Here is a 19069-nt window from a genome sequence, read left to right as displayed (position 1 = left end):
CATTTTTACTGTCACTTAAATAAAAGTAGGGATTGTATTACACCTGAATACAGTTTTACAAGTAAAATATCAGAATATTTGTTCCACAACTGTGTCTAGGTATTGTTTAATATTTGACATGAATGTTGGTTGTCTGAACAAAGGAAAGTGAAAATAACATAACATAACATAATACATTTACTACATAAATAATGTTTATGTACACTACATATCAACAGCCAAACCTTTCTCAGATGGAGATCTGAGGAACAACAGATGGGAGGACAGATGTGTCTTAGTGAGTAAAGCCTCTGAACACTGAATGCACAGGAGTTGTTTAAAGTGATACGACATGTGCTTGCTTTTCCCTTCAGTCAGACATGCTGTTAATCGGCTCACTGTTCTTCCCAAATCGGGTGCCCACCAGCCAGCGGATTAACATGAGAGCGAGTCGCCATCGGCTGCTGCTGAGGGAGGATGTGGGAGTCAAGATGTAATGCCTGTTGACACTTCAAAAGACAGATCAAACATCAGCGGTGGAGGGAGCATTTATACTCTTTATTTTAGTATAAGAAGTAATAATAAAGTAGTAATAAAATGTAAAACGACCATCATCCCGGGCCCTTACATGCTTACTTCAGGAAATCTGTATTTGCAGTAAAATGTATTCAAATATTCGTAGAACTGACCCAGACAAAGTGTCCTAGGCAGTATTTCAATACTGAAGCCCGACTCATACTGGATTTTGATATTTGAGAGTAAAACAGTTTTAACTATTGAGAACAAAAGTGTTTTATGTGGATACCTTGTGGTTGACAGGTCGCTACCGGCGTTGTCCGGTCTGGGTGTTGTCTGTGTTTCACATTAGAACTTTATCCCTTTCACAGTGTTTTTAGTTCATGAAAGTTGATTGTAACATTTTCGGTCAGTTAAAAATGTCTAATTCAGTGTTCTGTTGGACTAAGTTCCACCCTCACAAGGTTACAACACAGTGCCACTGTAGTCTTCAAAAGCGTTGTTCACAGACCCAAGGGTTTACGGTTGACCCTCTACCTTACTGCTGCAGTGGCTTTAGCTGCAACCTTTTTAAGATGTTAAAAAAAGGTTCATTTCTAAAAATGATTTCTGCCTCAGTAGCCTTTTCATCTCCAGAAGAACATGGCAGCAAGTATGTAGGGAAGAGAATGAGAAGTTGAGCCTTTGCGACGCAGCAGAATTAATCGTGGAATAAAAAAGGCTCAAGCACAGACTTCAAAGGAGACAGTGTGTGTGTGTGTGTGTGTGTGTGTGTTGCGTCCAACTCACACGACCACAATCAACTCCGAAGAAATCAAACCTCACCTGAAAAAATGAGAAATAAGACACCTGGAGAAGACAACGTAGACCTCCTTCAACCTGCTCTCCGGCCTCTTCACCACCTGTCTCACTACCTGTCTCACCACCGAGCGTCAAAGAAAGCAGCCTTTTCATCAAATCATTACATCAACGCTTGCTATAAGCAAAGGCTTGTAGTTAAATTCCAATTATAATCACCTGTATTTAAGCATTAGGCTTCATTCATAGTCTTAGATTATTCAAACCGAACGCTGTCCAAGGTAGAGTGTGATGTCAAAGAACACAATGATGTCACAGAACACAATGATTCCATAGATTCTAAATTTAATTTCTGTGATGAAAATGTTGAATTGGGACTAATAGTGTCCACATTCGTCCTCTCAGCTTTGAGCTCCAGGCAGCAGGTGACACTACTTGTGATGGCGTCAGAAAAAGTGGCATCCGCTCGTCCTCCCCAGATAGACCCGGTAGTCATCGGACGCTGGATCTGTTCCAGGTCCTCCAACTAGCAGGTGGGGTCTTCGCTGGGGCAGGGCTCCTTTGGGATTGTTGTAAAGTGCACCAGGATGGTGGACCAGAAGACGGTCTCCATCAAAATGATCAGGACTCTTTAGTCCTGCAGGCAAAAGCAGAGGTATGAACCAGTGCCTCTTTAGCTGCTAAATACTACACAACACCAGCTGGTCTCTAAATGTGTCTGTCTGCTGTTTGTTGGCAAGCAGCAAGTGTACAGTGGGGTTTTTACTATTGAGAGCGAGTTATGAGAGCGGTGAAAGAGAACCACAACAGTATAGTTGCATGTCAGAAACAATAGGTGAACAATAAGTTTTGTAAAACCGTGGGGCGCTGCAGATTAATCACCACACCCAACACATTGGCATTTGATGAATTGTTGAGCATTGTTTGGACTATTTTATGTGTATTTCCAGTAAACAGCATTTCAACCTGCCGGCTTCGGCTGTGCCACTCAACAACCACTCAAGTAATCAACCATACATTACATCAGGCCTCCGTGACTCAGTTCCACAGCGAGAACCTGTAATCAGAGAACGCTCCATGGTCACTGCAGGACAACAGACGGTTGGAAACATTATAATAAACAGAACAAAATAGGGTCCGTGCCCACGCTGTAGGCCATCTTATAAAACATCATTTGATTGCCAATAAAAACATTTTTAAAAAAGAGATACTGCTTTGAACAGTTGCCAGGCAACCAGCACGTTACTGGTCAAAATAGTCTGAAGCATAACTTTCGTAAAACAACAAATGTGTGGTACGTTTTCAAAACAATGCCTATGCTGTCCAAGGTTTTTGGAAATAAATAGCTCATCTAATCTTGGCAACCTTTGGCAATTAATTGGTGGCTCTGATGTCTCCACAATGTTAACTTCCTTTTGGAAGATGCATTTTGGTCTCAGAGCTTAATTTTAAAGTTGTACAACAGAGCTGCCGAGTGTATATTTGTTTATGATTCCTAATTTTCTACAATAACCCAAAGGCATTAGCCTTTTGCCGAGGACACCACCGATGCCAACTTCAGGGTTGGTCTAAAAAATGTCATCCCTCTATTGTGGTGAACCGTATTTATGATGTATTGTACGAGTCAGTGGATGGATGGATGGATGGATGGATGGATGGATGGATGCCTTCGTCAATACAAAACCTACACAGGAAATTAAAAGAAGACGGACCTCAGAAATGTTGGTGTTCTCTGTATTTATTTTTTCCTTTCTTTGTTCTACTCCTTGCCAGGAGCATAAATATCTTACAGAGAGAGAACATCAGTTTGGTTATTTACAAGATATAATAAACGACGTACAACTCATAATGTTGGAGCGCTGGAGGAGGGGGGGAAAGAAACCACTACAATCATTTTACCGTTTGTGTCAGAGGTCACAGCCTGCCCAAATGTCTGACATTAGATACAGAAAGAACTAGAATGGCTACCTCTGTGTGGCATGATGGCAGACTGAACGTACAGCGGAAGCCATTGCAGATGTCCCTGTTCAACCCTGAAGCAAGTCTTCAATAAAGGGGATACATTAGGAAAACATAAATACACAGTCAGCAGTTATTGTAACATTCCATTCCAAACATTTGTGCTGCAGTAGTTTTTTTCTACGAGACTTCAACAATGGCTGCCCCTTATATGCTGATAAAACTGCAGTCAAGACTGTTAGAAGATTTCATCTGGTTGAGGCTTCCAATGTAGAACGACTCATGAATATGGAAAGTGACTCATGAACATCAGCCTGCACTCTCAGAAATCCAGACCGCCCTGATTCACTAAAATAATAAAGCATGCTCGCTTTAGCAAGACAAGGTCAACTGACCTTTCCCAATTTTATGAGTCGCGCTCAACGTTTACAAATGATCATCGGGGAAGAAAGAGAGATGATGGTCCTTTTCCTTATTTAACAGAGCGAGACTCATAATGAACGCGGGAAATGATTTAACGTCTGCTTGACTCAACTTTTGGTTCCTCCCTCTGGGCCTTTCTCAGGGAAAGTTGAGATCCATCACAAGAACACTGAATAATTCATTTAACTAATTAAAAAAATCTGAGATGCATCACCTCGGTTCAACATGACTGCACAAGAAGCTTCACCACGGCATGAGACGGGAGCGGAAACTTCAGGACCATTTATCCGCGCTCGCCACAGGTCTCTGCATCGATCAACGCACCGAGTCCACAGGTGTCACAACTAATATTCTAGACAAATGTGACCCGTTCAAAGCCGAGGGTAAGTAGTGTGAGTCATGCTTACGTTGCAGTCTTTAAGCATCAGTGACGTCGCGCTGGGAGCTTGTTTGTACTGGTTTGTCTTTACTAAGCAAAGAATAGCACATGCAGTAAAGCAACCGTTTTAACACTTCCAAATTTAATTCCTATCTTTGCTTACCTCCAAGCAGATAGTTTTGGATTTGTTTTCAGCATAAAAACATTGAAAGTGAAGTCTACGAATCAAATTTTTCAATTAATAAACTAAAATCCATTCTCATATCTCAAAACCTTGACAAATTAATCCTAAATTATCTGCATGTGTAGATAACACTAAATGAGATACGGTTTTTGGTGAGCTACCATCAAATTGCTCCAGATGTTTGAAAAGGAGCCTGAATTAAGTAATAGATTTAAATATGAACACAATGCCTTTTGCAAGAAATGTATGCCCAGTAAAGACGGGCTGACGAACACTATGAGGTAAACAAATAACGCTGCGGATCCTGAAGAAAGTTCTGTTTCTGAAAACTTATCAAATCAATGCTGCAGTGTTGTTCTTTGTATTTGACTTGAGGCTCAGCTCAGTCATTTTAGTGCTTTCAGAATCGAAATGTGTGATGAAATATTTCAATGTTCTGCACAGAGGGAACAAATGTGTTCTTTATTCTGTTACATTCCTACGTGGGAACAACACAATGAAAAGGCACTCATGCAAAACTATGTGCGTTCATGAAAGTAATGGGGTTAAATGTTTCTCCTGATGCCTTTCCAGTCATCCTTTTGCACCCATTTGATGTAACAGCCGCTTTCTTACAACTATTCATTTTAACCGTACTGAAAACATTAAATAATATCAGTGAAAGCAGCTTCCTCACACAGGAAAAGCTTCAGCGCAAAGCAACATTTCCCAGCAAGCACTGAAGTAAACAAATGTTTTTCATCGTGTGTGAAGGAGTTTAAAGTGGAACTTTTTGTGCAACTTTGATTTTTAGTTTTGCTGAAACATGGAGGAAGACGAAGGGTTGAGAAAGGGAAGGGAGATCCCACTGCGACTAAAAAAGGGGCTGTTCTCTCTGAAAGTGAAACCTGTAGTGGTCTACCTGTCGCACACCTGTACAGAGTCATGCCATCATGCCACAGAGTGAGAAAGAGAAAACTACGTGTCTCCTCTCAGGTGCTGAGAGGCTCGTCTTGCTGTCTGTTTGCAGGGGTGGAGTGGTGAGCGGCTGTGGGTGTGACAGAGGAAGTGTTTGGGATGAGGAGGTCATGGAGGTCAAAGGTCACGGTTTCTTTTCTTAGATGGGCAGCTGGAAGGTGATGTCCACTTGAGCTTCCTTAGCCAGTGAGACGATTTCAGAAAGCTTTACAACCTGTGAGCAGAGACAGTGAGAGTCAAGTCAAGTAGAACAAATCATATTCTCCTATTAGATCAGTTCATGTTGTTCAGAAGGTCCTTGTGTGGAAGGGAACACACCTGCATGGTTTGGCGCTTATACTACAAATCATATCCACTTCAAATGACAGACACACAAAACATGGGATTTTATCAACTGTTAAGCTAGTTTGGACCAGCAGAAAACAAACAAAGGCTCAATGAGACGCCTAAAACAAACAGATGTAGTTCTTAATGCTTGTGAACAAAGACACCTGTACCAACACATGTCACCAGTTAGACGTACTGGCTCATGGTCGTATACCTCCACCAACCAGTCAAAACCGTTTACATCCATGTCTGTCCACATTGTCATCACCTCATCATTTTATCTAATAAAGACATTTTTATGAAATTGCCATAATCAGCATGTCAATTCTTGAGTTATGGTCAAAAAAGTTTTGTGAGGTCACAGAGACTTATCACCACCAAATTATAATGAATTCATCCTTGAGCAAAAGTGGAGAAATGGATGGACAACCCGAAAACATAACATCACTAGCACCAGCAGTGCGTGTGTGTGTGTGTGTGTGTGTGTGTGAATGTGTGTGTGTGTGTGTGTGTGAATGTGTGCGTGAATGTGTGTGTGTGTGTTTTTTTTTTTACCATTTTGGCGGCCTCGTCCAAGTCGTCACAGGCCAGGATTTTCAGTGGACTAGCAGCAATCAGAGCTTTGGCATCATCCACTCTGGTACCTTTATAAAAAAAAAATCAAGATTTTATCAACTGTGATTTTTGAAAACTGTATAATATCCTCGCAGAGTAAAAATAAGCAACCACATAATTTCCTAACACTTCAGTTTGACTGTGGATAGTCATGGAGGGTGATTTCCTTGTGGGCAACTTAAACGAGCCCTCTTGAAAAAAAAATTAATGTATGAAAACTGCCAGGAAAGACCAATAAAGTGTATCTGAGTATCTGTTGATGCACTCACTGTCCGAGTTTCATTCCAAACTGAGACATCAGGCAGGATGATCTAAAGACACGTTTTAAAATGGGTGGCCAACATTATAGCTCAGAAATTCAGCGGCACCAGTTAGCAGTGACACTGTGTTTGATCCCAAAATAGAAAAACAGGAATAGAAAAGCGTCACCCTGAGGAAAACCGAGAAATGTCAGCTCTGTTTAGGTTTCCAATACAAGAGTACAACCATATCTGTGTGCTGGAGAATTTCAACTTCTTGCACTGTTGATTGACTAAAGATGTGAGCCAAGGATTCACTTCTGTCTTTATAAAGTCGTATGAAGATCATGTAAAGACAAAAAGGACTAATAACCGTTCTGATCAACAGTTGCCCTCGACGATATTGAGTAAAAATGCAGGTCATGGTCATTTTTGAAAGCTTTTTGATTGGCAACATATATAAATACATAATAATAATCAGTCTTGTTGGTCGTTCGCTGCATGTTTCCAGGAGCCAGACTCTGAAGCAGGAGGCATCAAACAGACGTTCTCCCTCTGAGCTGCCAGCTGCTGCCTGTTAAACCCATCCGACTGGAGGTGGGGAGGTCTCTCAGTGGGTGTGTTTAGTTTACTGGAGTGTAAAGAGGCTAATGGCTGAGGTCGGTTGAGAACATAACAAAGTTGCAGTTTAATTGTGATTAAATCCATTTTCAGGAAATTGTCATCTCGTGGAAGCCTAACACAGACATTTGGGTTAAAAGACGCTAATTTAGAGATTGAGAGAATTTCTAGTGCTTTCACACAGCTCTAAACATGGTGACGGCTGAGTCAGCGACTTGCTGCTAATGGGGTTATCAGTGTTTAATCATCATTTGAATGTCATACGATTTCACCTTCCACTTGTATGAGGAATGACCCAATCAAGGATTTTTTCTTTTTTTGAGTTAGCCGAGACAGAAATGTAAAACTATCTTAATCAGGGCAACACTTTCTTGTTTGTTTTAGTCTTTTAAAATCAGGAGATTGTGATACTCTTTTACACAATGTTTCCATGATAGTGTGGACAAATCGTTATAGACTTACTATTCATTGAATGTGACAGATATATAAGAGCGTGTGTGTGCGTGTTTGTGGGTTCTACCTTGTAACCGCACTACAATGGGGATCTTGAGGTTCAGGTCTAATACAGCCATGATGATGCCCTGGGCAATGACGTCACACCTCATGATGCCTCCGAAGATGTTGACCAGAATGGCCTGAACCTGAGCGACACCACCACAACATTAGTAATAGCATTCACAAACGAGAAGCTATGCTATAATAAATAATGGCTCGGCGACAGACATAATGGTAACATTAGAGAAAGCATTTAACATAGGATCAGCAGCAGGGATGTTCTTACCTTCCTGTCAGAGGTGATGAGTTTGAAGGCCTCTGTCACCTGATGCGCTGTGGCTCCTCCTCCTACATCCAGGAAGTTGGCTGGCGTACCACCGTGGAGCTTGATGATGTCCATGGTAGCCATAGCCAGACCCGCTCCGTTGACTGGAAAAACAGTAAATAACAGGAACAGTAAAATATGAAACTTGAAATCCCCTGTCTGCACTACAAGCTAGTAGCAGCTGATTCTATATGTATTTGAAAGATCAAAATAACAGATGTAGAAACAGGAGAATGTGACTGAAATTTAACTCATCTTATTATTATTTTGATTGTACATTTTGGAAACGTATGCAGTTCAGTGCTTCAGAGGCTTCACACTTGTCTCTTTCCATGATCATCTTCTGTTATAAAACCCTGCAGTGTAACACCAGCTATAACTTTTGCTCATTTAACACAGCGGGACTTTAAAGATAACCAAGTGGATTTGAGTTATTTACACAAAGTTAGAGGTTGTAAAAATGTAAATGGTTCAATATGCAGGTTTAACACATTATTTTCCCAATAGTGCCAAGTCTTCGAAAAATGTTGGATATGCAGATTGAATTTTTTCCAATTATTGCAAAAATAAATTACCAAATAATATCAATTTGTGTTTTTTTTTTTTCCTTTCTATTATTTATGGGATTTCAGCTGTGTTACCGAGTGAGTAAAATGTGAGAAAAAGCCCACAAAACTGCTTTGTGTTCAGAGGGTGAAGAGAGTTTGAGGACATGACACTCACTTGAAAAAACGTATACATATTCAGCTTAAGAAAATGTTTTTGAATGAAAAAAAGCGTTGAAGAAACAAGGTGCACTGACCCAGACAGCCGATGGTTCCATCCAAGCCGATGTAGTTGAGGTCGGCCTTGGCGGCCTGCCGGTCCCGGGGGTCTTCCTGGGTCCAGTCCTGCATGTCAAACACCATTTTCTGGCGGTACTCTGCGTTGGAGTCAAAGTTGATCTTGGCGTCCATGCACATCACTGGTGACAAACGGACACGAGAGATTTTGGCATTAGCAGACAATCGACTTTTAATGATGTCAAAGACATCTGCGCGTGATGCTTTGTGCGGATCCGATTGATTTCAATTGCATAGAGAGAGATCAATAGAGGTGGAACGCATTGGCAGAAATTAAGTCTCAAAATATGCTGAATCTTCATAAGAGCAATAGCCGATGGGTTCTTAGATTGGTACATTAACACAAATTTCAGGCTAATTTCAGGTCACTGCGACGACCCTGGTTCAATTGCAGCCGGCGGCCTCACAGATATTCAGTTAATTATCATAGATGTAAAAAGTGACAAGGTGGAACCAGAACATTTAGGGCATTTCTCTTTTAAAAAAAGAATAAACTGAATATCCAGCTTGTTGCTGATTAATCCCGTCGATAATCTAATCAATTAAACATTAATTGTTCCAGCTCTCGAGTAAAAATAGTCAATTTGTTTTGGACTGTTTTCAGGTTTATTTTGTGTGTGTGTGTGTGTCTGTGTGTGTGTGTGTGTGTGTGTGTGTGTGTGTGTGTGTGTGTGTGTGTGTGTGTGTGTACGTGCGTGTGTGCGTACCGATGCCAGAGGCGTCCTCCACCATGGGGTTGATTTCAAGCATGGAGGCGTCGTACTTGATGAACAGATTGTATAATTTCATCATGTTCTCTGCCGCCTCGTCCACCAGCAGCGGTGGGAAGCCCATCTTCTGAGCTACCTGCAGTAACACAAAACATTTTATTATTAACACCAGTGTCATGTTCGCACTTTCCCAGCCAGTGAGCTTAGCATGAAGACTTGAAACAGTGGGGAAACATCTAGCCTAGCTCTGCCCACAAGGTAACAAAAAGCACCTCTAAAGCTCAGTGATTAACATGATGTATCTGATTTGTTTAATCCGTACACAAACTGGATAGTAAACACCATTCCATTAAAATGCCATCACATCAAATAAATACAGTACGGCAGACGGCTCCTGTGTGCATCATTTCTCAGTGCATTTTCATGTAATTCAGGGTGACACACAGTATCAATATTTTATATCCAAGCTTTCCAGACTAAACAAAATAATAAACTCAATGCTTCTGAAAGTGAAATGTTAACATTTGTAAAAGGATGTATGTTGTTGTTTTTTAATCCAGCTGAGCGAATAAAACTTCTGTTGAGTGCTGCCATTCATTAATGTAAATGCTACGAAGAAATGTCTGCATATGTGATGTGCCACACAATCTTAGTTGAGATTAAATACATATTAAGGTGTAACATTTCTGTGTCCTTTTGAGTTCAGAAAATTCAGGGGGGGAAAGATAAGATTAGTCATTTGTGAGCAGGTTATGTGAACTGCAATCCAGAAAAATGATTATAAACAACATTGAGGTGATATCTTTGCCCACAATAATAATTTCATACCAGCCTGGAGTTGATTTATGCATATTATCATTGAAACGTAGCATAATCATGCTGGAAATACAGTACATTTAAATAGATACCACTATGATAAAAAGGAGTTTCTGATTTAAAAGATGTCCACCTCCAATATTTAAAAAAATATTTATCAACGTCAGCTTCGTTTGCATATGTGTAAACATAGAAAACCTGCAGATTTGTTATGATTGTGGTGCAGTTTAACAAACGTGGTCTCAGTGGGCAAAAATGAAGAAAAAGGATTGAAGGAACATCAATGGACCTCCATCTACTTGGAGAGCTCCGCAATCAGCACCTCTCTTCTCTGTCAAATATATCGAGTCTCTGCTCTCACTATGACGACCAACAATATCCAGAGCCCAAAGCACAGAATTCAGAGATATGACACAAAATAAAACTCAAAGAGCAGACGGAGAGAGATGAGAAGGAAATGGACTAAGGAAAGGAGGATCAAGAGAGAGTAGAGAAACAAGTACATTTACAATCAAATTCAGAGGGAAAAAAACAAAAATGTGTAACAATAAACCCTAAAATCAGCTTCTGAAAGTCACTTGAAAAGACACCAGAAAAGACAAATGTGTATTACTTTTATTATTATTAAGTGTATATTATTTAATAGTTTTTGACTCCATTTCTACAACGGTTATATGTGCCATAAAACCAAAACTATGAGCTAATCGAGGCTAAAGGACAGTCTCACGTCACGTTTTCTGCATCTCACATGTACGTCACAACTTGTTGATTCAGACAGACTTAGTATCAAACTGAAAGTTGTCCAAATACCATGATTGATTCTGTGAAGAAAGGCTCAAGTGTTCAGACAAACCTGTCATCTTTATAAATATATAAAACACATATGAGCAAACTGCCTCTTGTGAGTTGGACATCGTCTCCCACGGACACAAACACCATTGCTTCTTTCTCTTTCGATTTTCAACCACACAGTTGGAATGTCTCCAGTGTGTTTGGAACTTGTTCCATTTAATATTAATTGTACCTTGACAGCCTGCTCCTTCTTTATGCCCTCCACAATGTCAATGGGCTCCTTCACAATGGCATCTGGATTTTCAGCAGCGACATCTTCAATGTTCACGCCGCCCTGCGAGCTGCCAATCAACACGGGGCCCTGTGGACACAAGAGAGAGTGAGTTTCTGCACTATTTCAGTTAGAATGTGGCATAAAAAGAACAAATTACAAAATACAATACCACCAAACCCAGACACACTTCCACCTATATATAAAATTTGAAACTACACAAACGTGGAAATACTACAAGTAGCCTACAGATTGGATCTCAGAGGATGTAAGTATTTCTGTGTCACCGCCCCCTGCTGCTGCCTGATAATTTCTACTTTGTAAAGCTATTTCCAATGATGAAAATGATGTCTTCAAATGCCTTCTTGTATCTGAATACACAGCGAAATATATTTAATTTACCATCAAATAACATAAAGAAACGCAGCAAATCCTTTATTTAAATCCTCTATTTAAAAAGGTACTGAACAGTAATTAAATCAATTAATCAATAATAAAAATGCCTGCCAATCAATTGACTAAATTAATCTTTCAAGTCTCTAGTAGGAGAGTGGACAAGCAACACTGGCTCAAAATAAATATAATAAATCCAAATTAGTTTTTTTTTCTCCACTCCAGTTCATTGTTAATAAGATATGAAGGATAATCTACTGTACATGCAGAAATTTACATTTCAAGACAGACGAATGCTGCATCTTGGCCCTTTACCATCACACTACTTCTGCACGTTGAGGTTGTGGATAAAAGTGAACTGAAAGTTGTGGCCGGACTGTGTACAAACCACTTCATCAGTGGTTACTAGAAGTATCCACGTCTATCTGGAGCCACATTAGATCAAACACCCCATATTTAATGAAAGGTTTGTTCCACAGACTCCCACCTGAGAAGAGTTTTAGTCTTTACTCTGTAAAATGATCATCTCTGATGACTATCATAGTTAGTTATGACATGTGAAATGTATGATAATGATCATTGGATATATATAAAATATATCTCCACTAACCTAAGAACAAAAAGGGAAACTAAACCAGTTCCTTTTTCCAGCTCCATTTTTCACCTCATTTAGTATCTATCCACTTATCTTACCACTCAGACTTTTCCTCAGCTGTACTATTGATATTTTTCCAGTTTTCTGACCAGGTAATCAATAAGTGGCTTTACAATCTTCTTTCTTCCTTTGTTTTCTTGCAGTATGTTTGGTATGGGTTTCTCCTAATTCCTTCACTTACTAGTCCTGCACCCTTAATGTTAAGCTTTGGGAGGTGGGCTGACTGAAAGCAGCAGGAAAATCCAGAGGTCAGATGGAAAATCTGGTAATGAAGAAGCACAGCGTGTGATCTGTGCCTAGTGAGAGGATTTTGTCTTGTTTAACAAGGCAATGTCAAATTTTTACTTTCTCTAAAACACTATTTCAATGTAAAATGCTGATCGCTAGAAAGAGGATGCAGGTTTCTAAATCACCTTTAAAGCCTGTCTTGTCACATTCCGCATTTAGCTCAATGAGCACACTTTGGCAGGATCCACTGGATACATACATACAAGTGCCCTGAGACCATTGCAGCCTGTGCAGTAAAACAGTGGCATCATTATCTTCAGTACTCTGCTGCCATCTATTGCTGCAATTCAGCACAACACGCAAATAATATCCAATGGATGATTGTTTAGTTTTTTTTTTTTTTTTACATACTCTCACTTATGCCTTTATTTTTTCTGCCTTGTGTATATTTGTGTCCACTAATAGAGCAACTTGAGCAACAACATTCAAACTGGGGCTTTAGGTACAGCAAAAACTACCACTTTCGTCAAAACATGAACTACTCAAGCAATTCAACACATTAATCTCCGGTTTGTATGTATAGTTAAGTCATTATTTCATTTACTCTGTAATAGAGAGCAAGAGTGCCCTACACACATAACCAAGGTTGAATTACAATTCAGGTAACTATTGCACCATGTCTCATTACTCAATATGCAACCACATGAGCAATTGCCGCATTTACATTCATTCATACAGAATATTGCAGTGAATAGAAGGTTTTCAGTGTTACTTTGAGTCTTTCTTTAACTACCTTACATTTGTTTTCACGCTCAACAATCTCTACCACCAGAAACTTGGTTCGCAAAGGTTCAACTCCACCATGAACACAATCACTATCTTAATAATTGTGTCTGTGTGCAAGTGCATTCCCTCACCTGGTAGGACCTCTCCATGGTGATGGCGAAGTAGTACTCTCTGCGTGGGTACCTGCGCTCGCAGATGAACACCTGGTTGCAGATACGACCAGCCTCCCCAGTCTGCTTGGTGTACAGCTTTCGACCAATCATCTGGGACGAAATGTCACGGGCCTCCTCTGGCCTGGAGAGTAAAGAAGTATGAAAATAATGGTTGTCAGAAGAGACACCAAGTATGCAGTCTCCTTATCACATCTCATAAGTAAAATCTAATTATATCATATAAACACAGTGACAGTGACTTTTAGAGAGCTTCTGGTAATAATGGATTGGATTTGTATGGCGCTTTTTTCAAGAGACCCAAAGCGCTCTGACAGGGTTCCAGGTTCCATTCATTCAGTCATACTGGTGGTGGTAAACTACGATAGTAGCCACAGCTGCCCTGGGGCAGACTGATGGAAGCGTGGCTGCCATTCAGCACCTCTGACCACCACCTCAAATATACAGCAGTCATACACATTCACACGAGGCAAGCTGGGGGAAGTGTCTTGCCCAAGGACACAACGACCATGACACAGTGACAAGGGCGGTGATCAAACCGCCGACCCTCCGAACATTGGCCATCCCGCCTTTCGTTTTCAGTGCAGCAGATCGTATTTGGATTATATATGTTTGTTAGCATTGGATTTGTGTTTTATAGCGGAAGCTGATTTACTTACGAGTAGACGATCCTTACTCCTCCCTTCAGTCCACCCTCGAATGTCCCCTTTCCTCTGCCACCAGCCAGCACCTGAGCTTTGACAACCAGGTCCTTTGAACCTGTCACAAATCCACACACATCAGTCCATCAATAAAACAGTCAAATTAACTGTGATAGTGACAAAATAATAATTTTTTAAATCATTTTCATTAATGCAAGACAAATCTTTAAAATGTTACAGTATTTAGATTAAGATAACCTTAATGAGAGAAAAGTGCCTTTATATTTATGAGTTGTATCTAGTTCCATTTAACCAGACAAACAAAGTCCTGATGATAGTCAGTTTGAAGCAGAAATGATGATTTATTGTTTGAAAACACTGGTTAGATGTTAGACAGTTAACTTAAAAACCACCTCAGGGAAACATCTGCCTCTTTAGTTGCTAAATGCATCCCTATGTTCATCAGCTCGTCTCTAATTGTGTCTGTCTGCCATTTGCTGCTGAGCAGATGGTGTACAGTGGTTTTATTAAACTCTTTCTCTGGAACGATGCTATGAGAGCCGTGAGAGTGAACCAGAACAGTAAGTTGCTTGCCAGACAGATAAACAATGAGGTGCAACCCACTATATCAAGCTCTGCAAAGCTGAGGACAGTTATTGGTGCTGCATCTTACTATCCTGCAATTATGCAAGCTGTTTGTCAACTGATACCACTGAAGCAGCAGGGAGCTATGTTTAGACTGAGTGTGTGTCCGACCCCATATTTCCCAGCTATTTTAAACCCCCTCACACAAAGGTCATGACATGTCAAAAAAGGCACACTCTGGGTTTACCAATAAGAACGAGAACTTGGTCTCATGTCGTAGCTACAGAATCGCGTTTGTGAAAGCCAGTCAAGTACCGGAAGTTGGCATCAAATGCCTGGTCAGATTTATTATCTTGTCTAATTTAAAAAAGTTTTTGTATGGCTGCTAGTGAAACGACCAGCTAAATAAATGATGCTTGGAGAAAAGCAAAGTGGACACATTCCTGTTGAAAATCTTCTTTGATCATCTGTCAAGATAATTCTGTCTGATGCCATTATTATTAGATTATTGGCACATCTTTCAAGGCTGAAAGCAGTTTACCGATCTGCTTGGCCACAGAGTAGGCCTCGTCAGAGGAGCTGGCCACCATGCCGGCTGGCACAGAGATACCAGCCTCCTTCAGCAGCCCGATGCTCATGTATTCATGTAGAGAGAGGTTCCTCTGCTGCTGCAGCTGCACCTGGGACACATGGCCTCCGAACAGACCCGAAGAACCACTGAGAACCTGGACCAACAGAAGGAAAATGTTCCGTCAGTCACATTCACTGAGCAGCTACTTATCAGAAATAGAACCAGAAGATTAGCTAGTGTATCTGGATTACATTCAGCATCATTTCCTGTCCATCCCTCATGTGAGGGCAATTTGAATCCTGCGCAGGAGTGGCAGACTCCATCACAAACTACATGTACTTTATAGAGAGATGATTATCGAATGTAAATTAATTAATTTCCTGTTGCATGCTGAGGAAATGCCAACCACAAATATGTCAAAACTAGGGGTGCACCAATCATATTTTTTCATTGTTGATGCCGATAAAATACCTGGGCCTCAGGTAACGACAGATACAGAGTACCGATCCAACACCAGTGTTTAATTAATAAGCTGAATGTGTGGATGTGTTTAAAGGCAACATTAACCTTGATTTGACATTGCTTTCCTAAATTTGGAAAACAAAATGTAACACATAAATACATTTACACAACTGTTAGTTATTATAAAAATAATAAATCTTTTTAATTTTAAGATTAAGTTATATAGGATATGTATATCATGTCTATAGTATTTTAAGTGAATTAAATAGATCGGCCCCACTGTCACAGATACCTGAGCCAGCTATTAGAGTCAGTATCAGCCCGATTTCCAATATTGGTGCATTCCTAATCAAAAACGTTTGCTTTCATGAAGATATTAAGAATTATAACTTTTAAAATTACAGTGAACAGAAAACAAACAAAAAAACTTTGTTTGCAGTCACCTGGAAAACACATGCAACAGTGGAAACTCTATTAAGGATATGAAACCAAGACTGCGTGTTAAACTGTTGCTCAACTAACTGCGTCAGCTGGAGGAAAATACCAAAATCGGGGAAAACTAGAAAAGTCAGTAATGCTGGTCTGAACTGACGGGGGTGATCATGGCATAAATACTGTGGCCCAGACGGCTCAACAACAATACAAATGCCACAACACAAATGCAAAGTCACAACACAAATGCAAAAGTCACGACACAAATGCAAAAGTCACAACACGAATGAAAACACTACAATGGAAGAGAGCAGTGGTCCGTCTATATTATTTGTCCGGCTTTGCGGAGGACTGTTTTTGCTGGTAGACCGGCGGACTATGTTGACTGGGAAAGTATTGGAAGAAGTTTGAAAAGTAAGTGAAATGTTGTTACTAGATAACTGATTAATGTTTCTATGCCATTGTTACAAATAAGCTATGTTGTTCAATGTGTTTGTTTATTTATATGTAGCCTACTCTGCCATCTATCGTTGGGTTATTAGGGAGCCAGCTATGCAGTGACATTCTTGTCAGGTCTAAACTGGAAAGGTGGCAGATGGGGGAATGAGGGGGTTACATTTCCTTTTTTGTTCCTCCGCTTCCGGTTGCCATCACCAGCTATAGACCCTTTTAAATTGCATTGCTAGACAACAGCTGCACTGCAAAAAGGAATATTTAAAAAGGATGAAATTATGCCTGGCTTCTTTTATAGCTACCTTGCACTGCATCTGGAAATAAACTGGGACACATTTGTAATGTTTACACATACAAATTTCAATTTGGTAAAACACAAATTGAAACAATAACACATATTATTAATAATAATAATCCAAATCCCATACATTTTGTTTTACATCCAGAACAGTGCATTCTGAACGTATTTCCCTTTCCACAGTGTTCTGTTGCAGCCTTATGCTAAAATCAATTAACAAGCAATTACCCATCAAGACAAAGCAACCACAGGGTTGTAAATATTTCCTTTCAAATTACACTTGAAATTGAGCTCAGATATGTCCCATTCCTTGTGGTCATCTTTGAAACGTTTCCACACATTGACTGGACTCTATCAGTGGTCAATTTACTTGATTGGACTTGACCAGAAAGAAGGTCTGACAGCTAACAAAAATAAGCCATGAAGTGGAAGGAGCTGAGTGCAGAGCTTAGAGACAGCCTTGTGTCGGGACACAGGTCTGGGGTAAGTGTTGTGAATACTTTCTGAATGACCTTCAGTCAACCAGAATGGCCACTTTAAGCCTCAAGTCAGATGTAACACACGTCCCCTGGGTTAGGCAGCTAAGGAGATGTTTGCGACTTGCGTGAGCGTGACAACACTTGAGTCTAACAGCAACACATTTGTGTTTTCCAGCCACTCGCTTGTACTTGATACCACCACTGCCCAGCCGCACGTCCTGTCTGTTGAGTATGTGCCTGTTATTTCTGCTGTGTGTTGACAGCCTTTCTCTGCAGTGAAGCTCTCGTTTGTGCTCACTGGGGTTGAACGGATTTGTCCAGCTAACTCTCCACAGTCAGACGCAGAGGGGCAGATGCGACGGCGCACAACTCAGCGGTTTCTCCTCCAGTGTGCGGGTGGAGGTCACCGGGCAAAAGCTCCGCGTTCACTTCGCACATTCACCTCCATATACAACGTTCAAAACACACAGATAAAACACAGATTATGTGTGCGAGCTGAGGTTTTTTGCTGGGTCACTTTACTGTGACAGCCGACCGCGCGCACGCTAGCTCCGGGCTAGTTAGCAGGGTAGCCAACTGAAGATGTGCTAATGTCAGATTTGACCCTGTCAGTTCTTGGGTAAACTGTCGTCTTTAATGAGGATACAGCGTTGTCACAGATATCTGCTCCAGAAACCGGGGACCTTGTCTTAAATACGCACACACACTCACCTTGGAAGCAGAGCTGATAGTGCTTCTGGCCCCTGAATTTCTCAGGCTAGCCGTCAAACGGCCACAGATCAGGGACGTCGCCATGTCTCCCTCTTGTGCGGACTAGTTAACGCGCATGCGTGGTGAACTGCAATGGTCCGCTTCCCCAGTGCCACCTTCAAACACCGTCGGAAATTATTTAATCCTTTCAAATTGAAGCCCAGAAAACATTAGTGGAAAATCCAGGCTAATGAACTGCTAAAGACATTTTTTCCAGAAAGTTTCCAGACAGATTTTGTATTTGTTTTTGGCAAATCAAACACATAATGTACAATAATATCTGCTGTGTGCCTCATGAGCATGTCCTCTCTGCTCTCGTCTTAATAACATCGCAACGAATTCGTTATGTCACGTTATTTCGAAATACAATAATACCATACTTCAAAAGTTAGCATGTGTTTGCTCTTCCTTCCTCCTCTTCCAAAATTCTCAATCGCGATTCGTGATACTGTGATTTTACTGTGAGTGCTTGAAAGCAGCAGTGTGGTGGCCTTGACACATTGTAAATATCGTCTTTCACCTAAATAAACACCATCGTAACTGTGTAATAAATATAATTATTGTAGTATTAATCTAAATTAACTGACTGAATTTATATATTTGTAGATGCAGAATAGGCGTTATTGTTTTTTTTATGGCTTTCAGGGCTTTTCATTAACATGTAGCCTACATTTGTGTCTTTACTCTGAATCTGAATGTTCGCAACCAATAAAGGATGAATTCTTCATCCTTCACTTCATCACAAACATTCACATTATATTTTCCATTTAAGGGGATGTGATTGAGAAAAACAAATGTAATCTCTAAAGTAACTTATGTCTAAAAAAAAAAGTCTAATTGGTAAAATAATCTATGAAAGAGCAGAAAACATTTCCCAGAAAGTCTTTTCAGCTGTTTTTAAATCATATAAGATCCACC

General features: G+C 40.4%; 1 protein-coding gene across 1 annotated transcript; it reads right to left on the bottom strand.

Annotated features, from left to right (window-relative positions):
• Positions 1–3011: 3011 nt before the first annotated feature.
• On the bottom strand, positions 3012–18235 carry sucla2 (succinate-CoA ligase ADP-forming subunit beta). Its single transcript, XM_084023755.1, has 11 exons — positions 18113–18235; positions 15248–15431; positions 14140–14239; positions 13442–13604; positions 11210–11338; positions 9367–9505; positions 8620–8781; positions 7779–7921; positions 7518–7638; positions 6078–6166; positions 3012–5409 (listed from the first exon to the last, which is right to left on the bottom strand). Exons 1-11 carry the CDS (start codon positions 18194–18196, stop codon positions 5335–5337), a joined length of 1389 nt encoding a protein of 462 aa, XP_083879881.1. The 5' UTR covers positions 18197–18235; the 3' UTR covers positions 3012–5334.
• Positions 18236–19069: the final 834 nt, after the last annotated feature.

The sequence above is a fragment of the Eutrigla gurnardus genome (assembly GCF_963514095.1).
Source record: "Eutrigla gurnardus genome assembly, chromosome: 12".
Classification (NCBI taxonomy): domain Eukaryota; kingdom Metazoa; phylum Chordata; class Actinopteri; order Perciformes; family Triglidae; genus Eutrigla; species Eutrigla gurnardus.
This window is presented reverse-complemented; position numbering and strand designations above follow the sequence as displayed.